This window comes from Leptopilina heterotoma, unplaced genomic scaffold (assembly GCF_015476425.1).
Source record: "Leptopilina heterotoma isolate Lh14 unplaced genomic scaffold, ASM1547642v1 Lhet_220, whole genome shotgun sequence".
NCBI classification, from domain to species: Eukaryota; Metazoa; Arthropoda; class Insecta; order Hymenoptera; family Figitidae; genus Leptopilina; species Leptopilina heterotoma.
In genome coordinates, this window is record NW_025110938.1 from 895,169 (window position 1) to 921,078 (window position 25,910).

General features: G+C 21.6%; 1 protein-coding gene across 1 annotated transcript in view; it reads left to right on the plus strand.

The window, feature by feature from the left end:
• The first annotated feature begins 1,394 nt into the window (after window positions 1–1,394).
• The window catches only part of LOC122502097, a 37,484-nt gene continuing 12,968 nt past the window's right edge, over window positions 1,395–25,910 (plus strand). Inside the window, exons 1-4 of the mRNA XM_043611991.1 lie at window positions 1,395–1,519; window positions 12,700–12,802; window positions 13,779–14,085; window positions 14,345–14,458. Of these exons, the coding sequence (XP_043467926.1) occupies window positions 1,395–1,519; window positions 12,700–12,802; window positions 13,779–14,085; window positions 14,345–14,458 (649 nt within the window). The remainder of the gene's footprint in view (window positions 1,520–12,699; window positions 12,803–13,778; window positions 14,086–14,344; window positions 14,459–25,910) is intronic.

Below are 25,910 nucleotides of genomic sequence, written 5' to 3' on the forward strand. Positions count from 1 at the left end.
TTATTATTAATATACTCTTATATTTAAGAGTGTAGAGATTAAAAATACAATTTTTCTTAGAAAGTAATATAAAAGCCGCATAAATTTATTGATAAATTATATTATGAATGCGGCAATTTGTTATTTTGAGGGTTTAGTCTTGTGGATTCAATTAATAGAGGCGCTAGTAATTATGGTGATTTAATTGCAATTACGATAAGCGACAGTTAAGATACGGGGTGAATTGAATAGAGCTATATGCACACTCACACACACATACAGGTTAAAATATGAACGCGAAACTGATTCTGGACTGCATTGCGGAGGTCTCCCGTTCAAGGTCAACATTATACACATGTATACAGCGAAAAGATTCTTTCCCCCTCTTCCAATCTCTTTGAAAATTTCCTCCAAACAATGACTGCATTTACCAAACTATACAGAAATCAGTATAGTAAAATTTCAGTACTCGAATTCTCGGAAATATTATTTTAATAAATATTGTTGTTGAATTTATAATTTTTTTAAGCTTTTTCATAAAAATCAAAATTGCAGGGATCAGTTTTTTTTACCTAATCCCCTTTTTTATCCCTTTAAATTAAAAAAAACCCAAAATCATCAATTTTCTTCCCTTGTTTTTTTTTTTTTTTTGCAGAATGATTTGAAATATTTGTTTTATTGTGTAATATGTATTTTGTAACAATTCCTTTGAAATTATAACAAAAAAATTACTAGGTGAAAATTATTACAAAATCTTTTGAAATTACAACAACAAAATTACTAGGGAAAAATTATTACAGAATCTTTTGAAATTACAACAAAAAAATTACTAGGGAAAAATTATTACAAAAGAATTGTTTTGTAATAATTTAAAAAAAAAAAATTATTACAAAACAATTCTTTTGTAATAGTTTTTCCCTAGTAATTTTGTTGTTGTAATTTTTTTTTATATAAAAGTATAAACGTATATAATGTGTATGAAATTCCGTGGTATGGAAAAGGAACAACATTGTTTTAGAGGCACTTATTTTATTTTTGCTCTATGCCGATTTTAATCTCTAATCTCTTGTACAGTGTATATAAGGAATATGATTATAACTTGGTTCTGTATAACGATGATCGTGCAATCAGGACAGAAATTATGCACAAGTATAGCGAAAATGTGAATAAAACTAGACACATGTACTTTATCAAGATAAAGAAATTTTTTTCACCAACATTCCACTATTATACAAAAGGGGGCCATAAATTACTTTCAAAAGTCGTGTATATGTGTTATACTCCTTCTATAAGGAGTAAAATGACGATTATTTTCGCTAAATCTCTGGCACGAGGACGAATATATTGTAAATATTCTGCGGATGTTGGACTTTCTAAATACAAAAGCCGCACATTATACATATATATACATCACAATGAGTGACTGTATAAATTGTGTACATTGTCACTTCCCACATTCGCTGTCGACGAAACTGAACGCAATACATGACAAGGATGCTGTACAGACATCAACAGGTTCTGTTGTAACTCATATACACGAGTTTTGTTATTTTTTCTCTCTCTCTCTCTCTACTTTTACCTGACGATCGTGCAATTATTGTAAACTCAAAGTCTATACAAACGTCAGACAACTTTCAACGGGGGAAAAAATTTTTGTCTCTAAGAAATTTCATAAATAAGTTACTTTCCTTTTACTGTATAAGATAAAATTGAATATTTACTATCTTTCCGCACATAATGGCTAAACTAATTAATAAGCCACTTTTATATCTATAAGTGATTTCTTCATTATGACATATATATTGACGTGCACTGAAGAAAGATGGAAGCAAATCGTTTTAAGGTTATGTTTGTCTTATTTTTATATACCTCAATTAAAATTTATTTATTCAAATATATATACGAGCTGTGCCCATTCGTACAGTGTACTAATAATAAACAATAATAAAAAAAGGTTCTAAATTAGAGCTGATTTCGGTATTAAAATAGAGCCAAATTACGATTTAGTACCAAAATTGGTACTAAATTAGTACCTTTTTTTACAATGTAATAAAGAAGAATAACAGAATTAATTGCAAAAGTTAAATATAAATTTCTGAGTTTAATTTTTAAAACTAAAATCAGTTTTTATTAATTATTTCAGGTGCATTGAAGATGGGATCAACTCTTATAAACCGCACTTATCAGTGGTTCACAGTTTTTCTATTGCAGACTTTGTACTCGATAATTAATTTTTAAAACAGTAGCAAAAAGTATAGCTTCAAGACAGAAAAAAGTATTGTAAAAAAGTGGTTATCGAAAACTTAAACTTGGCTCAATTTTTTTATAATTTCTTAATTACACTCAAAAATAGAATAATTTTTCAAAATAAATATTTAAATGTCTAAGATTTATTTTGTCTACAGGAATTAAAATATTTCAAATGATTTTAATGTAACGCATTTTTGAAATTTAACTATTTTTAAAAATTACAAAAGTATCTTTCAAAATTTAATAATTTTTTTGTTGAATATAAATTAAATTATTCAAAACTTTAATCATTTTATTTTATTCAATTCTAAATCAATTTTTTTTAGAAAGTTCTACGAGAATTCAATTTATTATTTAAATACAAAAATAAATAATTTATTAAAAAAGTGAATATTTCTTAAATTTCAATTCTTATGAAGAACTTTATCAACGTTTTTTTTAAATAATTTAATTTTTACGAAGAATTGCATTAAAATTTTTGATAATAATTAAAGTCGCTCAAGAAATCTAATTAAAAATGAATTGAAAATAGTTATTACACTTTAAGGAACAAATTCTATCAAATTTTTTTAAATAATTGAATTTTTTCAAAGAATTTTATTCAAATTTTGAAGAATAATTACGATTTTAGCGGAATTCCATTAAAATTATATTAAAAATAATTGAAATTCTGCGATGAGTTTTATTATTTATGAAAATAATTGAATTTTTGTCACCGAACTTTAATAAAGTTTTTTAAATAATTGCATTCTTGAGAAAAAATTTTTAAAAAAAATTTTATGAAAATTGTGTTTTAAATAATTGAATTTCTTTGAAAATTGTATATATTTATAAAAATAATTGAATTCTTTTAAAGAATGTTAAAAAAATTTTTAAGAATAGTTGCATTTTTCACGCAATTCCATTAAAATTGTATCAAAAATAATTGAAATTTTGCGATGAGTTTTATTATTTATGAAAATAATTGAATTTTTGTCACCGAACGTTAATAAAGTTTTTTAAATACATAATTGCGTTCTTGAGAAGAATTTAACAAAAATCTTTTTAGAAAATGATTTTTTTGAAAAAATTTTATGAAAATTGTGTTTTAAATAATTGAATTTTTTTGAAAATGTTATATTCTTTATGAAAATAATTGAATTTTTGGTACGCGAACTTTAATATAAAGCTTTAAAATAATTGCATTCTTGAGAAGAATTTAAAAAAAAATGTTTTTAAAGAAATGATTTTCTTCAAAAAATTTTATGGAAATTGTGTTTTAATTTTTAAATAATTGAATTTCTTTGAAAATTATTTATTATTTATAAAAATAATTGAATTCTTGTGATGAATATTATTATTTATGAACATAATTGAATTTCGCAAATAATTTTATTAAAATGCCTCAAAATAATTGAATTTTAGGGAATAATTTTGTTTTTTATTTTTAATAAAATTGAATTCTTAGGAATAATTCTATTAAAATCTAAAAGAATAATTAAATTATATCAAACAAATTTTATTAAAATTGTATTTAAAATAATTTATTTCTTTTAAAAAATTTTTTAAAAATATTTGAAAGTAATTGAATTCCTGTGAAAAATTCTAATATTTTTCTAAATAATTGAATTCTACCAAAGAATTATGAAAAATCTTTTTTTTTAAATAATTACATTTTTTCAACAATTTCTGTAAAATTATATTAAAAATAATTGAAATCCTGCGATGAATTTTATTATTTATAAAAATAATTGAATAGTTGCAAAGAATTTCGTAAGAATTTTCAAAAATAATTGAATTCCTGAGACGAATTTTATTATTTACGAAAATAATTGAATTTTTGCGAAAAATTTTATTAAAATGTTGAAAAAGAATTGAATTTCTATGAAAATTTTTTTATTTGTGAAAATAATTGAATGTGATTGCAAAGAATGTTATAAACATTTTTTTTTTTAATATAAATATTAAATTCTTTTTGGAAAATTTTTTATTAAAATAGTAAATATTAAAAATTATTGAATTGGGAAAAATTTGAAAATAATTGAATCGTTTGAAAGAAATTTTTTTAGAACTTTTTTGAATTTTTTCCAATAACTTTATTAAAATTTGTTAAAATATTTTTTTTTCAACTATTAGCGAATGTAAAGTGATGCAAAGAGGAGAAATAAGAAAAACAAAAATATTAATAAAAATATATAAAATAACAACAACGAAAAAAAAAAAAAATTGAAACATAAAAAAATCATTAAAAAGAAAAAAAAAGAATATTGGAAATAATTTTATAACAATGGAGAGAGTTATTTTTTTTTCTTCAATGATTTCCCAGGTGGTCCAGCCTCGGTATAGGAAATGATCTGATCGATAGCAATCAAGAAAACGGTTCGAAATAAATGAATTGCCTTGGAGAATATATTTTGTATAAATTATAAGGTATGCTCAGTGAATATAGTAATATTTGCCAAATTCACTGCACATTTGAGCTTTTTTCCTCCTCCCTCCTCCCCTCTCGTATTTTAAAACCCTTTTACGCGCACACCTCTATATCTTTTCTATATAACAGGACAAGGTCGATTAGTTTGCGCATGCCATACCAGTACGGAAAGAGAGAACTTTGAAACTTTGAAGGTCGTAGGTGAAGTATGCCTGACAACTTTTCCCTTCCGGCACGCGAACATCACAAACATCAAGACACGAAAAAAAAATCGCTTCCTTATACGTTTTCTATTATCTCAAAAAGTCTTCATAAACGTCACTTCCGGTCTCACTATAACATTGCACTTTATTTATCCTCTTCTTCAATTTCATTTTTTTTCATTTATTTTTTTTTTTACATTTTTTTCAATGAATAACTGATTTTATAAAAAAAAATTAAATTCTAAGTTAATTTTTTTTATGATTTAATGATAAATTTTAAAATTTACTGTTTAAATTTTCCTAAAATCAATTCATTAAAAAACATTTTTAAAAAAATAAATTAAAAAAAAATTAAATCGAAGAAAATTGAAACAATAAAAAAAATTTTTTTAATTCCCTTTTTAATGAATAAAACATTTTTTTTTTGTAATAAATAAAAACTTCTTTATTACTTTCTTTTTAATTACTTTTTTCCCCTTTATTATATTTATAGTGACTTTTTTTTGTAAAAAATTTCCCCGACTGTTAACATTAGATAAAAGTTTCACGTTCTTTGAGAAAGATTTTTTCGCAAGAGAATAATTTCTTCCCAAGGGAATTTCATTGTTTTATCTCTTTTAACAATTTGAGGAAATATAAGGTGCATTCAATGGAGCGCACGATTTGAGGCTTTGTGAATGAAAATAGACGACGATCGATAATAATTACAGTAATTGATTTTAAAGGTACTTCTGCCTTCAGCGAATTCCCATGAAGTCTTCTTTTATGTTTCTGCGAATAATAACTAGACTAATCTATATAACAAAGGGGTAAATAAAAGAATCAATAATTTTTCCTTCAATATTTTTTTTATCCTTTTCTGAAAATTTAATATATTGAAATTTTTCTGTTTGAAAATGGTTATGAATTTGAAAATTTAAATATTATTTTTTTGTTTTAGAGGACATTAAGGAAATGAGTTAATAAGAATTTATGAATGGAGAATATAAATGACAGAATATTGTATTGTCTATAAATAGTGTACACGTTATTATAAAATGTAATTACAGTATGAAATGTAAAGTAATATAAAAAAATTTAATACTATAATCCATTTTTATGGATATTTACAAATCTTTTTTTGAAATATTTTTTATAAATTATATTAAAATATTTTTTTCATAAATTTTACTTTCGTATTTTATAAATTTCTTTTAACAGACATTTTTAGAAACTTGTTTATAAATTTTGTCAATATATGTTTTATACCTTTTTTTGTAAATTAGTTTCTAAATTTCTTTTTTGCACATTTTTTCTGTACATTAGTTTTTAAATTTCGTTTTTTACATTTTTTCGATAAATTAGTTAATTTTTTAATATCCACTTCTTTATCAAACTATCATCGGTAAAGAAAAATTTATGAAAAAAATATGTAAAAAAAATTTGTAAAAACTTTCGTTTTTACAAGTTTTTTTTACATATTTTTTTTTATAAATTTTTCTTCTTTGAAGTATTTTAACATAAATTTTTTTTAACAGATACTTTTATAAATTTGTTTATACATTTTTTTATACATTTTCTATACATTTTTTTATATATATTTTCTATATATTTTTTATTTTTCTAGATTGCAGAAAAATTTATACTTTATTTATTATTTTATTATTTTAAGTTTAAATCTTTAAATACATTTTATACATTCACAAGAGTTAATAAAATTTTATTCATTTTTCAAGAATTCAAATTTCCGATTATTGATGAAATTCTTGAGGGAACATTTTTCAGATTTTTCATTAGTTGGTTCCGCATACTATATATTCCCCTGGGTCTTTATATATTGAATGTGATCGTATCTCCGAATTCAACGTACATTACTAAAGTCAGTTCTTTGCCTTATTCTGCAGACACGAGAAAATTGAGAATATCCTTTTTGAAAATCAACAAAATTTTTCGCTTATTTTAAAAAAATTGGCAAAATTATATAAAATATATAAAATATATTTTTAAATAAATGACTAGAGACCTATTGGAAATAATATTTTCTTCTCATTTGACTTTCACTATTTTTTTTACTCCCATTGCCTTTATTTTTATATATATATTTTTTTATTTATTATATTTTATCTAAAGTTAACTCCCGATATTTAAACTTTTGAAAAATCGAATATTTTAATAATAATTGAACCTATTTTTCTGGTTCGTTGCGAAAAATTTTTCATACTTAAAATATTCGATAAATAAAATCCTCAATAATTTGAATTCTTTTTAGGTCCCTTGAGATTCAATTTATAGATTTTCTTCAAAATTTAAATAATAAAATTTTAATTTAAAATATTTAGAGAGTAAAATTTAGATTTAAAATTTAGTTGAAATTTAGTAAAAATTTAGTAAAATTTAGTAAAATCTAGAGAGTAAAAAAAATTCGTCCACTGAATGGAAATCAGCGAAATTTTTCACTAATTTAGGTTTAAAAGCAGTAAAAGTGATTCGACAAAGCAGTTTCAATGTATTTTTTCTGAAATCAGTAGTACAAGACATTTATAGTCAGACATGGATTAAATTGAATAGTTTTAATTTCGAAAATAATAGTTTTAATGAATAAATCTTTCCAGGCCCTTTTTTCTAAATATGTGATTGTATAACTTTTAATTTTCAGTAGTAGAAGTCAGTTTTAGTCAGACAAATGTTTTAAAATTATTTCAATTATTTCCAATTATCATTTTTTCTCAAAGTAATAAAATGAAGATATTTCATCTCAATATTGACGAATAAATTCTCGAATTTGATATTTTTATTTCATAAGTAGTAGAAGTCAGTTTTCGTCAGACAATTTTTTCCAAAGTATATTCTATACTTTCTCTATTGAGAATAATTAGGATATTATAATCTTTTCTTTACTTGTTTTGTTGTAAATTTAAACTTAAGCTTGAAAATTTGAAATATTCAACAAATTTTAAATTTGAACAGATTTCCAAACAAATTTTAACGTTCAATTTTAATTTTCATTAAAATTTCAATAAATGAGTAAAATCTTTAGAAAGTTAGGGAAAAAAATTCTATTTTATTTGAAATTATTTGTATTCTATTTCTGAACATTGCGTTCTAAATTCAGTATGTATTGTAATGAATTGGGAATTGTAAGGGGAAATGATTCGATGAATATTCTATAATTCTCCAAGGTGGAGATAATTAGTGTTGAGAAACTGTAAATGTCTGATTATAATTAAATCTAATCAGATAAGACTTAACTCGAATGAATTGTTAATAATTTTATTTGTATAATATTTTTATTATTCCATGTTCTTTTTTTCATTATCATAAAATAAGAAATATTATTTCTGTCCGAAATTTCTTGAAAAAAATAATTTAGTTTTCAATTTAATCAGTTTGCAAAATGATTTGAAAACTAAATAATTTTTTTATGACGAAGTTTAAACTTCATTTTTTTCTTCGTTAGAGGGCAAAATTGGCCGTCAAGTTAAATTGTCGAGCGAACAAAACAAAAAATTATTTTTATAAAATTGTGACACGTTTAAAAAATAGAAACAGCAACGACTTTTTTTAAATTGAATTTCAACATTCTTTATATGAAAGCGAATTTATGTCAACTTTTCAATTTGGTAACATTTTTATTTATAACAGCAGCGTGCATGAAAATAGTATTTTTTTTCTGTGGAAAATAGTATTTTTTAAAAAAAATGTTTTCCATTTTCCAACGATTATATTTCTCGTGAAGAAAAAAAAACAGTTTCTATAATTTATGATCAAAATAATTACTGATCAAAATTGGCACAATCTGAAAAAAAATTCCGCCTCCACAAGTTTAGGGAAAAAATGAAAACAAATATAGGTATAGAAGAAAAGGTGGAAAAATTGATGTAAATTTTGAAAAAAAGTCGTTTTGGAATAAAATAGAATAAAATAAAATAAAACTGCAATTACATTCAATTTAAATCATACACACATTCAGATATAAGAATGAAAAGAAAAAAAAGTTTCTCAGCATCATTTCCCATTATTCACAATCTTGTTGGGGGATTTTTAAAGAAAAGGGAAAAATGTAAATTTTTTTTCCATGAATTTAGCACCTGTGCGCGCAGTTCCTTTTGCTGGAAAGGTGGGTCAATTTCTCTCCACGTTCTCTATGTGCGTCCCCAGACATTTGTTGAGGAATATATATATATAGTGTATGTGTCTCTATATATACATAACCACCTGCTTCCTCGTTCCCGTGACGTCACAGGATCGTGTCAGTAGGTCAAAGCCTAGGCGTGTGACGTATACCTTCCTATATTTACTGATTTCAGAATCCACGTCCATGAAATATGATTCGATTTCTATTGTAACTAGTAATTGCGCACACGAATACTGATAAAATGGAAAATTCACTTATAACTTTTCAATTTTATAATACAGAAACATTCAATATATTGGATTTATCAAAAATTCTTATATAACTCGTCGTCGCAAGTGGAAATCAATTTTCAAATATATTCAAAACAAGGAAGGAAATTTTTTTTATTTAATAATAAATAAAGAAATAAGTGAAAATAAATAAAGGAATAAATAAAAATAACTAAATTTACTAATTTTTTTACGTTATACTACTATTTGGGTATACTTTTTCAGATTTCAGTCACTAAAAACTACTACTTCTGTTTTTTTTTAAATTTACTTTAAATTCGCTAAGAATATAAATCAAAAAACTATTCGAAAAAATTATAATCAAATTCTTTAAAACGATTCAATTATTTTCAAAAAATATTCGAAATTCTATTTTCAATATCTAGTATTTTCATAAAATTTCTCAAAAAATTCAATTATTTAAAAAAAATTGATAAAATTCTTTCCAAGAATTCAATTATTTTCATAAATAATAAAATTTCCACCAGGAATTCAATTATAATTTAGAATAGGATTTTCAAAAAAATTTCGAAAAAATGAAATTAATCAATTATTTAATAAAATTTTTATACAATAACAATAATTCAATTACTTTCACTAATATTTAACATTTTTCATGAAAATTCAATTTTTTAAACAAGTTTTTAATAAAATTCTAAGCAATAATTCAATTATTTACATAAATAATAAAACTCATCGAAGAATTTCAATTATTTTTAAATTTCCAATACTATTTTAAATTAATTAATCAAAAAATACAATTATTTTCACAAATAAAGTATTTTACAAGAATTCAATTATTTAAAATAAAATTTTCATAATATTCATTGTACTTCAAAAAAATTAATTATTTAAAACAATGTTTATAAAATTCTTACGAAGAATTCAATTATTTTCAAAAATTAATAACAAAATTTTTCACAGAAATTTAATTCTTTTTAAACATTTTAATAAAATTTTTCGCAATACTTCAATTATTTTCATACTTTCTTCTGGGAATTTCAATTATTTTTGAAAATATTAATAAAATTCATTGCAGCATTTCAATTATTTTTAATACACCTTTACAAGAATTGCTCAAAAAATGTAATTATCCTAAAAAAATTTACTTGGACTTCTTGAAAAAATCAATTATTTAAAAATAATTATTTAATTCTCGAAAATTCAATTATTTAAAGTCATTTTAATCAAATAGTTTGCATAATTCAATTATTTTTATAAATAACAATATTCATCACAAGAATTCAATTATTTTTAAAAGTAATAAATTTCTTCTTGGAAATTCAATTATTTATAAAAGTAATAACTAATAAATTTCTTTTTGGAAATTCAATTACTTTTAAAAGTAATAAATTTCTTCTTGGAATTGCTCAAAAAATGTAATTATTCTTAAAAATTTAATTTCAGTTCCTTGAAAAGATCAATTATTTAAAAAAATGTGTTTTTTCAAATTCTTTGGGAGAATTTAATTATTTACAAAAATATTACAATTTTTCACAGGAATTCAATTATTTTCAAATATTTTAATAAAATTGTTAGAATTCTTCCGAAGAATTCAATTATTTACTTCAATAATTCTTCGTAAGAATTCAATTATTTTGATAAATAACAAAAATATTCTTGAAAATTCAATTATTTAGAGTCATTTTAATCAAATAGTTTGCATAATTCAATTATTTTCATAAATAACAATATTCATCACAAGAATTCAATTATTTTTAAAAGTAATAAATTTCTTCTTGCAATTGCTCAAAAAATGTAATTATTCTTAAAAATTTAATTTCCGTTCCTTCAAAAGATCAATTATTTAAAAAAATGTGTTTTTTTCAAATTCTTTGGGAGAAATCAATTATTTACAAAAATATTACAATTTTTCCCAGGAATTCAATTATTTTCAAATATTTTAATAAAATTGTTAGAATTCTTCCGAAGAATTCAATTATTTACATAAATAATTCTTTGAAAGAATTCAATTATTAAAGATAAATAACAGAATTATTCTTGAAAATTCAAATGTTTTGAGGTTTTTTAATAAAATTCTTTCCAAAATTCAATTATTTTGAGGCATTTTAATAAAATTCTTTGCATAATTTAATTATTTTCATGAATAACAATACTCATAACAAGAATTCAATTATTTTTAAAAGTAATAAATTTTTTTTTGAAATTTAATTATTTAAAAATAATAAATATTTTAATAAAATGCGACACAGACATTTAATTATTCTCCAAAATTTTAATAGAATTCTTTCTAAAATTTAAAATTTTTTTTGTAAAATGTTTCGTAAGAATTCAATTCTTTTTATGAATATGTAATATAGAAATTTCTTAGGAATTCAATTATTTAAAGTAAAATTTGCATAAAATTAGTCGAAAGAACTTAGTTATTTAAAAATGTTTTAAATAAAATTATTCGAAAATTTAAATTCTTTCATGAATAATAAAATCCTTTAAAGGAATTCAGTTTATTAGCAGGCCAGGATAAGAAAGAAGTAAATATTTTTGATGAAAATTAGGAAAAAGTCAGGAAAATAAAATATAGAATGAAATTTTTGGCAGTTGTGTAAAGTATTTAAAACCAATTTTTTTCTAAATCAATAAATATCAGAAAATGTAAAAATCAATAAATAAATATTATTTATTATCAAGCAAATAATAAGAAAAAAATTTTTAATTCAACTCACAAGGCGATTAATAAAAAATTATTAGCAAACTTCAGACGAGGCAAGTGCAGAGTAACGTCAGTCAATAGTGTCAACTAATCGGCGATCCTTTGTCTAAATTTCCCTTCATATGTTATTTATATTTTTTTAAGTATATTTACAAATTTTTTTTTTTTAATTAAATACATGCCCAAACGTGTGAATTGTGTTTTTAATCTAATTTTCAATTCAAACGGAATTCATCGAATGTAGAAATTATCAGTGAAAAGGATATGCAAAAATTACAAAATCATTGGGTTAAAAATTCTGTCATTGATCAGTTTTCTGTTGATTTCATAATAAAACAACTAGTGCATTGAAAAATAATTTTTTTCCACGGATAGAGTGTTTCGTCGCGAACCGAACGCTTATTGCGTTCGGCGCGAGATCGCCGGGTATTTTTTTTTTTATTTTGTGAATTTATTTATTTTTTGGTTAGAAAAAAAAAATGATATAACACAGTCGAGAAATATAGTGAAAAAAAGAAATTGAAATTATTTTGAAAATCCACATTTTGGTAATTTAATAATTTAATAACTAGATTATAATTTTTGACCTTTTTAATAATTATTATTTAATTTAATTTAATTTAATTTTCTTTAATTTGATTTGATTTGATTTTATTTGATACGTTTTTAATTTGATCTAATTGTTTATTAAAATTGAGTTTAAAGTTCAAGAAAAGTATTAAACAAAAAATATTGTAATTTTCAATGAAAAGGAAATGAAAGAAGAAATTTTTTTAGAATTTGTTTTTCATCAACGCTTGAAGATTCGACGATTTATTTGAAACATCGTTTTACGGCCCTTCTATGTTTCGATTAGTCGATCATCCTTTGAGTTTCAGGCAACAAGCCAACGAGTGGATTTATAAGGTCAGTTTATTTTATTTAATTTTCATTGCTCATTTTTCGAGGGCGAATATTTTGCGAATATTTTGCGAAAATTTTCATAAAAGAACTTTTTCAATTTTTAAAATTGAAAGAATTTAAATAAATTACTATTCTATTTCGTTTATTTTTTTTTTGTTTTCAAATTTTGCTCTACTTTTTTATTTATTTTAGCTTATTTTTGGTTTTTTATATCCATTAAATATTCGATGGAAAATAATTTTTTACCTGCGTAGCTTTATTTATTTTTCTTTTTTTGAAAATTAAAAAATAACTGAAATTTCAATCGTTAAGCGAATATTTGATGACCACAAAAGCTCGTTTCCCTGAAACCACTCATCCGCACTAAATATTTAACTACTATTCTTTGAACCGACAAATTCAACTTCATTGGAAAAATCAGCGTTTGTCTTTTAATTAATGAATTTTCGTTTATTTATAAATTTATTTTTTTTTGCTGAATCATTAAACAGCGGATTTATTTTCTGAAATTTAAATTCTCATTCAAATTGTCCAAAAATTTTTATATTATTCATTTTTGCAAGCATTTTTGTCTTTTTTGATTATTTTATGTTTATTTATTTAGTAAAAGTTGTTTAAATTCTTTTATTTATTATAACAGTTAATACTTAATTATAAAAAAATAATAAAAAAAAATTAAAATAATAAATTAAGTGAGTAATAAATAAATCAAAATATAAATAAATATTTAATAATAAATAATGAATGAATTTAAGAAAATTTTATCCAAGTACTGGAGTAGGAGAAGCGTCCCCCCACCATACCGGTCGCGTGGTGGGGGGCCGCTTCTCCTTGCTAATTTATAAAAATAGAATAAAAATAATAAATTACATTAAATATTATAATAAATTTTTTTCTATAATTAATATTGAAGAAAAATTTTTATTTCTCACTATTAGAATAGAATTTTATTTCCTAATGAGGAGAATTTTTTTTTTAGATGTTGTTTCTGTGGGCGAGAGAGCCTATTCCACATTCCAGGGCTGGTCCGTGGTTTGCATGGTTTGCAACTGCAGCAGTTTTATGGCGATGCCGTCGTCGGATATCAAAAGCAGTTCACGCCATGTCACCCTTAAAATTGTTCAAACGACGAGTAATTCCAGTTAATGTCAAAGCGGTGCAAGCGCCAAAAGCCACAGCGACGACCGCACAAAACATCACCAAAGAACATCAAAAAAAGCTCTGCTATATACTCAATTCGAAGCACAACACTGGAATTAAAACCCGAGTTAAAAGACTTTGCACAGGTGAAAAATTATCACCAATTAACTTTAATTAGTTATGAAAAAAAAATTTTTTTTCTAGAAAAAAAAGAAAGAAATTTTAAATGAATCAAATTTTTCTATATAGAATAAAGAAAGTAAATAAATAAATATACTAAAGTCCAATAAATAAAGTAAATAAAATATATCGAATAATAAATTTTTTCTTCCATACATTTTATTAATAAAAAAATTTTTTTATTGATACAATTTTTTTATTGATAAAAATTGAATTTTATTACAGGTGATGGACCTCACGTGACGGGAGCTTCATTCATTCAAACGTCGCCAATGATGAATTACAAAGTGACTCGAAGCGGTAAAGTTTACGGAAAATATAACAAAATGATTTTGTCAAAAAAGCAATAGAAAATTTTATAAAATTCACCTCAAAAAAAATTCGCCTCTTTGTTTTATTCACTCTTCTCTCTTTAGTCGCTTTTCTTCATTATCGCACTCTCTCTAAAGTTAAACTTTTAAAAATGTTTATTTGAACTTTTGAAAATTTTTACTTGAATTAGTAAAAATGTTTACTTGAATTAGTGACTGACTTTTTGCCTTTGAATTAGTAAGTTCAATTTGTAAATAGTAATTTCTAGTAATTTATTAGTAAAATTTACTAATTCCAAAGAAAAAAATTATATTTTTATACTTAAATGAAGATATTTAATAATAAAATGAAAATATTTTATCTCAATTGATGAATAAATTCTTGAATTTGAGATTTTTAATTCATAAGTAGTAGAAGTCAGTTTTAGTCAGACAAATATTTCTAAAATATTCTATACTTTCTCTATAGAGTATAATTTAGTAGTTATTATATTTCCATTGATAGTTGATGCATTATTGTAAACATAAAATTTTCAGTAGTAGATAATTCTTAATATTCAGTAGTAAAGGTCACTTTTAGTCAGACAAATATTCCGAAATTCTTCTACCTATTAGTTTTATAATTATTCCTTTTTCTTGACAGAGGAAAATTAAAATATTCTTCAGACAATTTGTTCACTTTTTATCTTAAGTAGTAGAAGTAATTTTTGGTCAGACAAATATTTCAAAATTATTCTACTTTTTTTTTTAATTATAAATTTTTTTTTCCTTCATGTATAAAAAAATGAGAATATTATTTTCTCTCTAGTGATAAATAATTGACGTTATTTAATAATTTTAAATATTAAGTAGTAAAAATCAGTTTTAGTCAGACCATGATGTTTCTAAATTATTGTACTTATTATTTATATTTATTCTATACAGTAAAATTAAAATATTCTTATTGTGTTATTTAGCAAAAGACAATTTGAAAATTTTTGATTTTCAGTAGTAGAAGTCAGTTTCAGTCAGACAAATATTTTAAAATTATTTTACTGATTATTTTTAATTATTTGTTCCTTGATGTAGTAAAATAAATAATTTTCCCTTAATTGATAAATAATTGATGCTATTTTATAATTCTAAATTCTCAGTAGTAACAGTCATTTTTAGTCAGACAAATATTCAGAAATTATTCTACCTATTACTTCTACAATTATTCCATTCTCTTTACGTGAGGAAAATTAAAATATTCTTCAAACAATTTGATCAATTTTGATCTTAAGTAGTAGAAGTAATTTTTAGTCAGACAAATATTTCAAAATTATTCCATGTTATTATTTGTAATGATTCTTTTTCCTTGAAGAAAGAAAAAAAAATATTTTTTCTCTTAATTGATATATAATTTTAGAATTTTTAATTTTAAGTAGTAGAACTCAGTTTCAGTCAGACCAAGCTTTTTATGATCTTTTTCCCTTTTTTAATAATAATGATAATAATAATAATCAAATGAAGATAATAGTTAGATACAGTTTTCTTGTTAAATCAATATTTCTAATTTATTACACTTTTAGGTTCAAAATTAAAAAAAAAACTACACTATACACATTGGAGATAAGTTTTTCGAAATTAATTTAATAAAAAAGAAATTCATTTTTAGTTTTTTTTATCATTTCTTTTCTGTGGCAAAAATTACTTTAAGTGACGAAAAAATTGCAGATTCTTGACGAAAGATTTAAAAATGGTAAGTAGTACAAGTCGGCTATGGTCAGACAATGCTACGTCGCCACCGACAATTGGGATTTTTTGGCCCACCCCACGACTTGCCTTCATTACGTATACCCTCTATTGCATCAAGCAGATCAATAAGCTTCGCGTGCATTTTCAAGGGTCTAGGACGCCTTACAGCCTTCAAAACATAGTCTTACAGAAAGCCCTGAACTTGCCTGTTCCTTCAGGTCGACTATATTCGTCCTGGTATACAAATTTCTTATCTCCTATTCAATTTATCACTTCAATTCCAAATTTCCGTCATTTTAAAGTTTAAACTGTCTTTTACACTTTAGCAACAACAATGATGAAATATTTAAGTTAAAATTCTCCTAAGACGTAAGTCTTAGGAGAATTTTAACTTAAATATTTCATCTCGAAAATAATAAAACTTTTTTCATTTAGCAAAAACTAAATTAAAAAATAGAAAATACTAAAGACTAAAAAATACTGAAAGAACTAAAGAAATGAAAATTTTTAATATTTAAAATTTAGCAAAAAAAAAAAATCTTATTCAGAACAAATTATGTTAAATCAAATTCAGCATATATTTGAATTTTTTAATAATACTTGTTGAATATGAAAAAAGGAGAAAATTCTCCTTTTTTTTGTGAACAATTTTTTTTTTCCTCCCTCCATTCAATTTTTGTTTGCCAAATAAAAAGCGGAAAATTGTCGCAGGCTTCATATTGTGCCATTGGAAGCGAATGTGTGCAGTATTTACAGTATAAGTTTGTCCGCACAATGATCCTCCTAACTAGCTTTTTGCTGTGAGTCAGTGACGTATAACCATCGCTTGCAGTGAATTGAATTTGGCACAGTTTCGTTTTATTCTATATACTCTCGAGGGCGCACGTTCAATACGATGCTCTCTCGCCCATTCTGAAACTGCAGGCCGTATATTATGCTCTCTTCTCAAATTGGCACATCTCTGATATGAAACTTGTAGTTTCATTGTCCTCGACTCCGCGAAACAACATTTCTGTTATAACTCCCCAAGAACGCTGTATATGACGTCACACTGATTCAGTAGACTTTATATACAATGTTTTCAACTTGCGTATACCTATTGCTGATAAAAAAAGAAAAATGAACGAAAAGGAACAAATTTTTATCATTTTTCACTATCGCAGTAAATATTTCCTATGTTTTTTTTAATTAAGGATTAAATTATATTTTCAACAAAATGTGATTTTATTACCAATTATTTAGTTATGAAAAAATTATTTGCTTCTAATTTTGTTTTTAATCAAAAGAATACTTTTTTATATTTCACCCACTAAAAGCTACTATTTCTGTTTTTTTTAAATTTACTTTAAATTCGTTAAGAATAGAAATAAAAAAAACTATTCCCATAAATAATAATCAAATTCTTACGATTCAATTATTTTCAACAAATATTCGAAATTCTATTTTCAATATCCAGTATTTTTTATAAAATTTCGCAAAACAATTCAAAAACTTAAAAAAAATTAATAAAATTCAATTAATTTAGAATAGCATTTTCAAAAAAAATTCAAAAAATTAATTATTTAACCAAATTTTTATACAATTCTTCACAATAATTCAATTACTTTCGCTAATAATAACATTTTTCATTGAAATTCAATTCTTGTTAAACATTTAAATAAAATCTTTCGCAATAATTCAATTATTTCCATAAATAATAAAATTCTTCTCAGGAATTCAATTATTTTTGAAAATTATAATAAAATTCTTAGCAACTATTCAATTATTTTCATAAATAATAAAATTCATCGCAGAATTTCAATTATTTTACGTTCTAAAATTTTTAAAATCTCGTCAAAATTTACATTATCTTTATAAATTATAAAAATCTCCTAAATTCAATTATTTTCAAAATTCTTGTAAAAATGTTAATTATTTTTAAAAAATTTAAAAAATTCTCTACAAAAAATAAAAAAATTCTTCTCCAAAATTCAATTATTTTCAAAAATAACAAAATTTTTCACAGAAATTTAATTCCTTTTTAACACTTTAATAAAATTCATCGCAGAATTTCAATTATTTTACGTTCTAAAATTTTAAAAATCTCGTCAAAATTTAAATTATCTTTATAAATAATAAAAATCTCCTAAATTCAATTATTTTCAAAATTCTTGTAAAAATGTTAATTATTTTTAAAAGATTTTAAAAATTCTCTACAAAAAATAAAAAATTCTTCTCCAAAATTCAATTATTTTCAAAAATAACAAAATTTTTCACAGAAATTTAATTCCTTTTTAAAACTTTAATAAAATTTTTTGCAATAATTCAATTCTTTTCATAAATAAAAATATTCTTCTCAGGAATTCAATCATTTTCAAAAATAATAAAATTCTTAGCAACTATTCAATTATTTTCATAAATTTCAATAAAAATTTTGTCAAAAGTTCAAATATTTTCAAAATTTTTTTTTAAAATTTCGTTAAAGTTTCAATTATCTTAATAAATAATAAAATTTTTATCCGAAATTCAATTATTTTCAAACATTTTTATAAAATTCTTTAAAAAAATTTAATTATTTTCAAAAAATTAAAAAAATCATCTTGAAAAAATAAAAATTTTTTGAGAATTTTCACTACTTTAAATTTTTTAATACTAGAAATCAAAAAACTATTCACAAAAATGTATTCTATTATATTTGAAAAATATTCGAAATTAAATTCTTTTTAATATTTAGTATTTTTATAAAATTTCGCAAAACAATTCAATTATTTAAATAAAAATTGATAAAATTCATCCAAAATTCAATTATTTCCATAAATAATAAAATTTCCACAGGAATTCAATTAATTTAGAATAAAATTTTCAAAAAAATTTCAGAAAAATCCATTATTTAACAAACTTTTTATATAATTCTTCACAATAATACAATTACTTTCACCAATAGTAACATTTTTCATGAAAAATCAATTTTTAAAAAAAATATTTGTTAAAATTCTATAAGCAAGAATTCAAATATTTTCATAAATAATAATTCTCATCGAAGAATTTCAATTATTTTTAAATACTATGTGAAATTAATTAATCGAAAAATTCAATTATATTCACAAATAAAATTTTTCACAAGAATTCAATTATTTAAAATAATATTTTCATAATAGGTATAATTGAACTAAAAATAATTTCGATAATCTAAATTCCTCTCCTAATTGAAAAATCAATTTAAAGAAAAATTTATATTTTTTCGACCCGAAATTCAGTTGAACTACACACACACACACACATGCAAAAAAAGAGTTGAAACAAAAAATTGATTCAGTGGAACTGAAGGAGAGCAATGGTTAAATTGGGTTTTTGTGGTGGAACGCTATAAAAAAAAGTTGATCGATTGTATTATTCTTTTTTGCATCGTTTGATAGAAATAAACCGTCTAAAAATAAACTTCATTCGACTGTGAAAAAATTAGTCCCTCTATTCTCTCTCTTTTATAAACACACATTGCTTAAATAAAAAAAAAACACAAGCTCCAACTTGATGAACATGTCAAGCGAAAAATATAAGAATTCGTTAAAAATATTACATAAATAATTCAATAATAATCAATAATAATTGATAAAAATAAAATTATTTAATAAGTATTTTTAATGATCTAAAAATTGAATAAAAATATTGAAAGTGTTGATACTTTACAGTATTTATAAATATAAATAATTATAAATAATTTTAAATAATTTTAAATAATTATCGAAGTAATTTCCATTTTATTTCTTCTCCTCGACCGCATTGTTTCAGTTCTTTTATTTTAATAATATGAAAAATCGTGTAATTCTTTCAATCACGGTAATTATTTTTATTAGAATGAGACTATAGATAAGACAAGGTTCAAGCTTATCTAGATTAAGAAATTTCTATTTTCAGAAAAGGTAATTTCGTATAAATTCAAGGTTAGAGTAAAGTTCGATCTCATTAATTTATCTTATCTAGATTTAAGGAAATAGATTATAGTTTTCTAGACTTTTATATTTTCATCGAAAATTAATTTTCAATGATAGATTAATATATATAGTTTATTTTATTCTATCAGGAAAGAATATAGAAAGCTGTCAGATATCAAAGAGCCTTTGGGTTATTGTATAGCGATCGATTCACCAGAAATTGGAATTTTCGGCTGGACCATTTTCTATTCTATGAATTCTATTTTCTGTCTCGATTTTCTTCTTTCAGTGCCTTTAGAAAATTTTTTTTATTATATTTTTAAAAATTTTCTTCTATTAATCTTTCTTCTAAGAGAGAAAAAATAATAAAATTTCCACAGAAATTCAATTTTTTAAAAAAAATTTTCATAAAATTGTTAGCAAGAATTCAATCATTTTCATAAATAATAAAACTCATCGAAGAAATTCAAATAGTTTTAATAGTATATTTTAAATTAATTAATCAGAAAATTTAATAATTTTCACAAATAAAGTTTTCCACAAGAATTCAATTATTCAAAATAAAATTTTCATAATATTTATTATGTTTCGGAAAAATTAATTATTAAAAGCAATGTTTACGAAAATCTTACAAAGAATTTAATTATTTTCAAAAATAACAAAATTTTTCACAGAAATTCAATTATTTTAGAAAATTATATTAAAATTCTAAGCAACAATTCAATTATTTTTATAAATAATAAAATTTTTCTCGGGAATTCAATTATTTTACGTTCCAGAAAAACTTGTCAAAATTTCAAATATTTTCAAAACTTTTTTAAAAATCTCGTCAAAATTTAAATTATCTTTATAAATAATAAAAATCTCCTAAATTCAATTATTTTCAAAAAATTAGAAAATTTCTGCACAAAAACTAAAAAATTCTTCTCAAAAATTCAATTATTTTCAAAAATAACAAAATTTTTCACAGAAATTTATATATTTTAGAAAATATTAATTAAATATTATATTAAAATTCTAAGCAACAATTCAATTATTTTCATAAATAATAAAATTCTTCTCGGGAATTCAATTATTTTACGTTCCAGAAAATCTTGTCAAAATTTCAAATATTTTCAAAACTTTTTAAAAAATCTCGTCAAAATTTAAATTATCTTTATAAATAATAAAAATCTTCTAAATTTGATTATTTTAAAAAAATTAGAAAATTTCTGCACAAAAACTAAAAAATTCTTCTCAAAAATTCAATTATTTTCAAAAATAAGAAATTTTTTTAAAGAAATCTAATTCTTTTTAAAGTTTTTAATAAGATTTTTGTCAATAATTAAATTATTTTCATAAATAATAAAATTCTTCTCAGGACTAAATTATTTTCATAAATAAAAAAATTCTTAGCAACTATTTAACTATTTTCATAGATTTAAATAAAATTCTTGTCAAAATTTCAAATTTTTGCAAAATTTTTTTTTTAAATTTTGTTAAAGTTTTAATTATCTTAATAAATAATAAAATTTTTATCCGAAATTCAATTATTTTCAAACATTTTTATAAAATTCTTGTAAAAATTTTAATTGTTTTCAAAAAATAAAAAATTCTTTTCCGAAATTCAATTATTTTCAAAACTTTTAATAAACTTTTAATAAAAAATGTTCTACTACTAGTTTTTTTGATCAAAATATTTTCTATTTAATTCTTTGTTGAAGAATTAAAAAAAAATAAATTAAAAAATTAATAAATCGTAAAAAATAAATCTTACTTTTAGTTTAGTTTTCAGACTTGGTTTTTCTGTATTTTTTATACAATATAAATATTAGGTATCGAATTCGAATCAAAAAATTTTTCTAAACTTTTCAGAGTGTCAAGGGAATTTTTCATCTAAATTTCTCTATTTTTCAACACGAATTCTCCACACTAAGCAAAAGAAGATAATACATGTTATTAAATTCTATGAAAAATAAAAAAACATGTTAAGAAAGCTTGTTTCCAATTTACAATATAATAATAAAAAAAAATTAAAAAACTATATTTAAAATTAGCGAGAAAAATTGAACCAAATTTATGAATATTTATCTCCGTGTTCCAAAAATATTGACGTTCATTACTAATGCATGTATGCAAGCACATGCAAGGCAATAAGTTCATATAAGAGGCTCTTCTCTGCATCATGGAAATCAAACACTCATTTCAATTATATTTCTTAAATTATATTATATATTATCTGAAATATTGTATTTTTCACATATTCTGCAATATTTTTTACTTTAAATTATTTTACACCTCTCTTGTCATTACAATCTAAAAATGAATTCCTTTTATTATGGGCAATTTTCCAGAAAGTGCTACTTTTGAACTTTGATTTTTTAATTTGTATATTAATTTAATTTGTAATAATTAAAATCCTACGATGAGTTTTAATATTTATAAAAATAATTAAATTCTTGCAACGATTATTATTGAAATTTTTTAAAATAATTGAATTCTTACCAAGAATTTTATAAAATGTCAATTATTTTACTTCAAAAATTTAAAAAAACTTTTCAAAATTTCAAATATGTTCAAAACTTTTTAAAAAAATCTCGTCAAATTTTAAATTAATTTTATAAATAATAAAAATTTCCTAAATTCAATTATTTTCAAAATTTTTTTTTAAATTCTTGTAAAAATTTTAATTATTATTTTAAAAAATGAAAAGAATTCTCTACAAAAAATAAAAAATTCTTCTCAAAAATTCAATTATTTTCAAAAATAATTGAATTATCGGAGAATTTTCAAATAAAAATTAATTTACTTAACTTTATAAATTTAAATAAAATTATTCGCAAGAATTCACTCACTTTTGTAAATTTTATAAATTTTATAAATTTTAATTTAAATAATTGAATTCCTGAAAAATTTTTTAATTCATGAAAAGAATTGAAATCATACGAAGATTTTTACAAAATTTTTTTTAAATAATTGAATTCTGTTTGGAAATTTTATAAATATAGTAGATATTAAAAATCATTCAATTGCGCAAAGTTTTTAAAAATAATTAAATTTTACAAAGAATTCTACTAAAATTTTTGACAATAATTGAATGTCTGTGTGCAATATTTTATTAAATTTTTTTGAAAATAATTGAATTCCTAAAAAGCATTTTATTATTTATGAAAATAATTCAATTCTTGCGAACGATTTTATTAGAATTTTTCAAAATAATTGAATTTCCAAAAAAAAAATTTATTACTCTTAAAAATAATTGAATTCTTGTGATGAATATTGTTATTTATGAAAATAATTGAATTTGCAAAAAATTTTATTAAAATGCGCCTCAAAATAATTGAATTTTCGGGAATAATTTTGTTATTTATCTTTAATAATTGAATTATTTCGAAGAATTATTTATGTAAATAATTGAATTCTTGGGAAGAATTTTATTAAAATCTAAAAAATAATTGAATTATATCAAAAATATTTAATTAAAAATGTATTTAAAATAATTCATTTCTTTTGAACAATTTTATTAAAATATTTGAAAGTAATTGAATTCCTTGAAAAATTCTAATATTTTTGAAAATAATTGAATTTTTGATAATTTGATTATTATTAAAAATTTTTAAAAATATTTGAATTCTTTCCAAGAATTTTATAAAAATCAATTTAAATAATTAATTTTTTTCGAAAAATATTAGGAAAATTCTGTTTTTAAAAACCTAAAAGCAATTTTTTTGAGTAAATAATAAATAATTTTGAAACATTTGTCTGACTGAAACTGATTTCTACTACTGGAGATGAGAAGTTTTCAGATTTTCAAATTCTTTCCAAAAATTTTATTTAAATTCTTTGAAAAACTTCAATTATTTGAAAAATTTTAATAAAATTCTTTTTAATAATTGAATTCTTTCAAAGAATTTAATTAAAATTTTTAAGAATAATTGAATTATATAAAAAGAATTCAATTAAAATTGTACTAAAAATAATTAAAATCCTGCGATGAATTTTATAAATGCATAAAATTAGCCGAAAGGTGAAATCAATTATTTAATTTTTATAAAATTCTTCACAAGAATTAAATTATTTTTATAAATATTTAAAGTCTTTCGTGAATAATAAAATTCGTTGCACTAATTAAATTTATTAGCTTTTAAAAATGATACAATTTTTGGAAGATTTAAAATTTTTTTAAAATAAATCTTCACTTCATGGTGCGTAAAATATTACTCAGATTTCATAAAAAAATAAATGTCCTCGAGGTGTTCCTAAAGCGATTTTTTTTACGATTCCTACTATCAACACTGATTTGCGTGTTACATAAAATTTAATAACGAAAAGTATTGTCGTTTTACGAGACACATAATTCTTTATCTCAATAATAATTTGTCGTGTTTTATACAACCTTTGGAGATAAATAAAAATGCATAAAAGTTGCATCTTAAAAATTTTATTTTGTAACTTTAAAATAATTTAAAAAAATAATTTTTTAAAAATAAATTCTAATTTTTAATAAAGAAAACTTAAGAGGCTCGAACAAATTCATTATTCAAATCGAGTAGACTTGCTTTCAAACAAATGACCTTAGATTGCCAATTCGGTCTCATGAGTTTAATTTGCAACTCTGGATGGTAGAAGTTGATTAAATGGTTAAGTATACAGACATACAAGACATAATTAATTAGCAACTTTAATTAAATTGATTTCCACTCTAGAATTCGTGATAACAGGTATAAAAATAGTTTATAAGAAACTTATTAAAGAATCAAAGATTTTTTTTTTCTTTTTTTTTCTTTTGTTTTTCAAACTTTATTTCAGAGATTAAAAATTAGAAATATATTTTTATAGCTGTATTATTATAGAAATATGTTATTGTATAGTGAATATTCTGTAAAAAATTCCCTCTATCTCTCTCGGTCTCTTTTTGTCAAAAGACCACCACTTAAAAAGGTCTTCTGTGCCAAAATCAATAATCCACAAAGTGGTAACTATATTCATCACTAATAAAGAGCATATTTTTTTGGCATAAATCCACTAATAAAGGGAGAAAAAATAAAATTGCAATAGACTCTTTTATTATAGTTTGTACAAAAATCGACTTTCATTACAATTATTTGATAAGTTTTCTGAAAAATAATAAAAGGACTTAAAAAATGCACTAAAAGAAGTTGAAAATTATTCTAGAAATACTAAAAATGTTTCAAATCTTCAGTAGTAGTAAATTCTAAAATTAAAAATATTCAGTAGTAAAAGTCAGTTTTAATCAGACAAATATTTTTAAACTATTCTACCTATTATAATTATTCTATTTTCTTTGCACAAAAAAATTAAAATCTTATATTATATTCAATAATCGATTTGACCATTTTTTTTATCTTAAGTAGTAGAAATAATTTTTAGTCAGAGAATTATTTGAAAATTATTCTACTTATTATTTTTTCTGTTAATTTTAATTATAATCCTAGATGTTGAGAAAGAAGGATGATATTTTCTCTGAATTGATAAAAAATAATTGATGTTATTTAATAATTCTATACATTAAGTAGTATAAATCAAGTCTAGTCAGACCAGTGTTTAAAAATTATTGTCATTATTTCTATTTATTCTATAAAGTAAAATTAAAATATTTTTGTCTTGTTTAACAACAGATAATTTGAAAATTTTTCATCTCCAGTAGTAGAAGTCAGTTTAAGTCAGACAAATATTTCAAAAATTATTTATTAGTTATTAAAAAAAAAATTGCTTTTAGATTTTAAAACAAAATTTTACTAATATTTTTCGAAAAAAAATCAATTATTTTTAAATAGATTTTTATAAAATTCTTGGAAAGAATACAATTATTTTTTAAAATTTTAATAATAATCAAATTATCAAAAAATC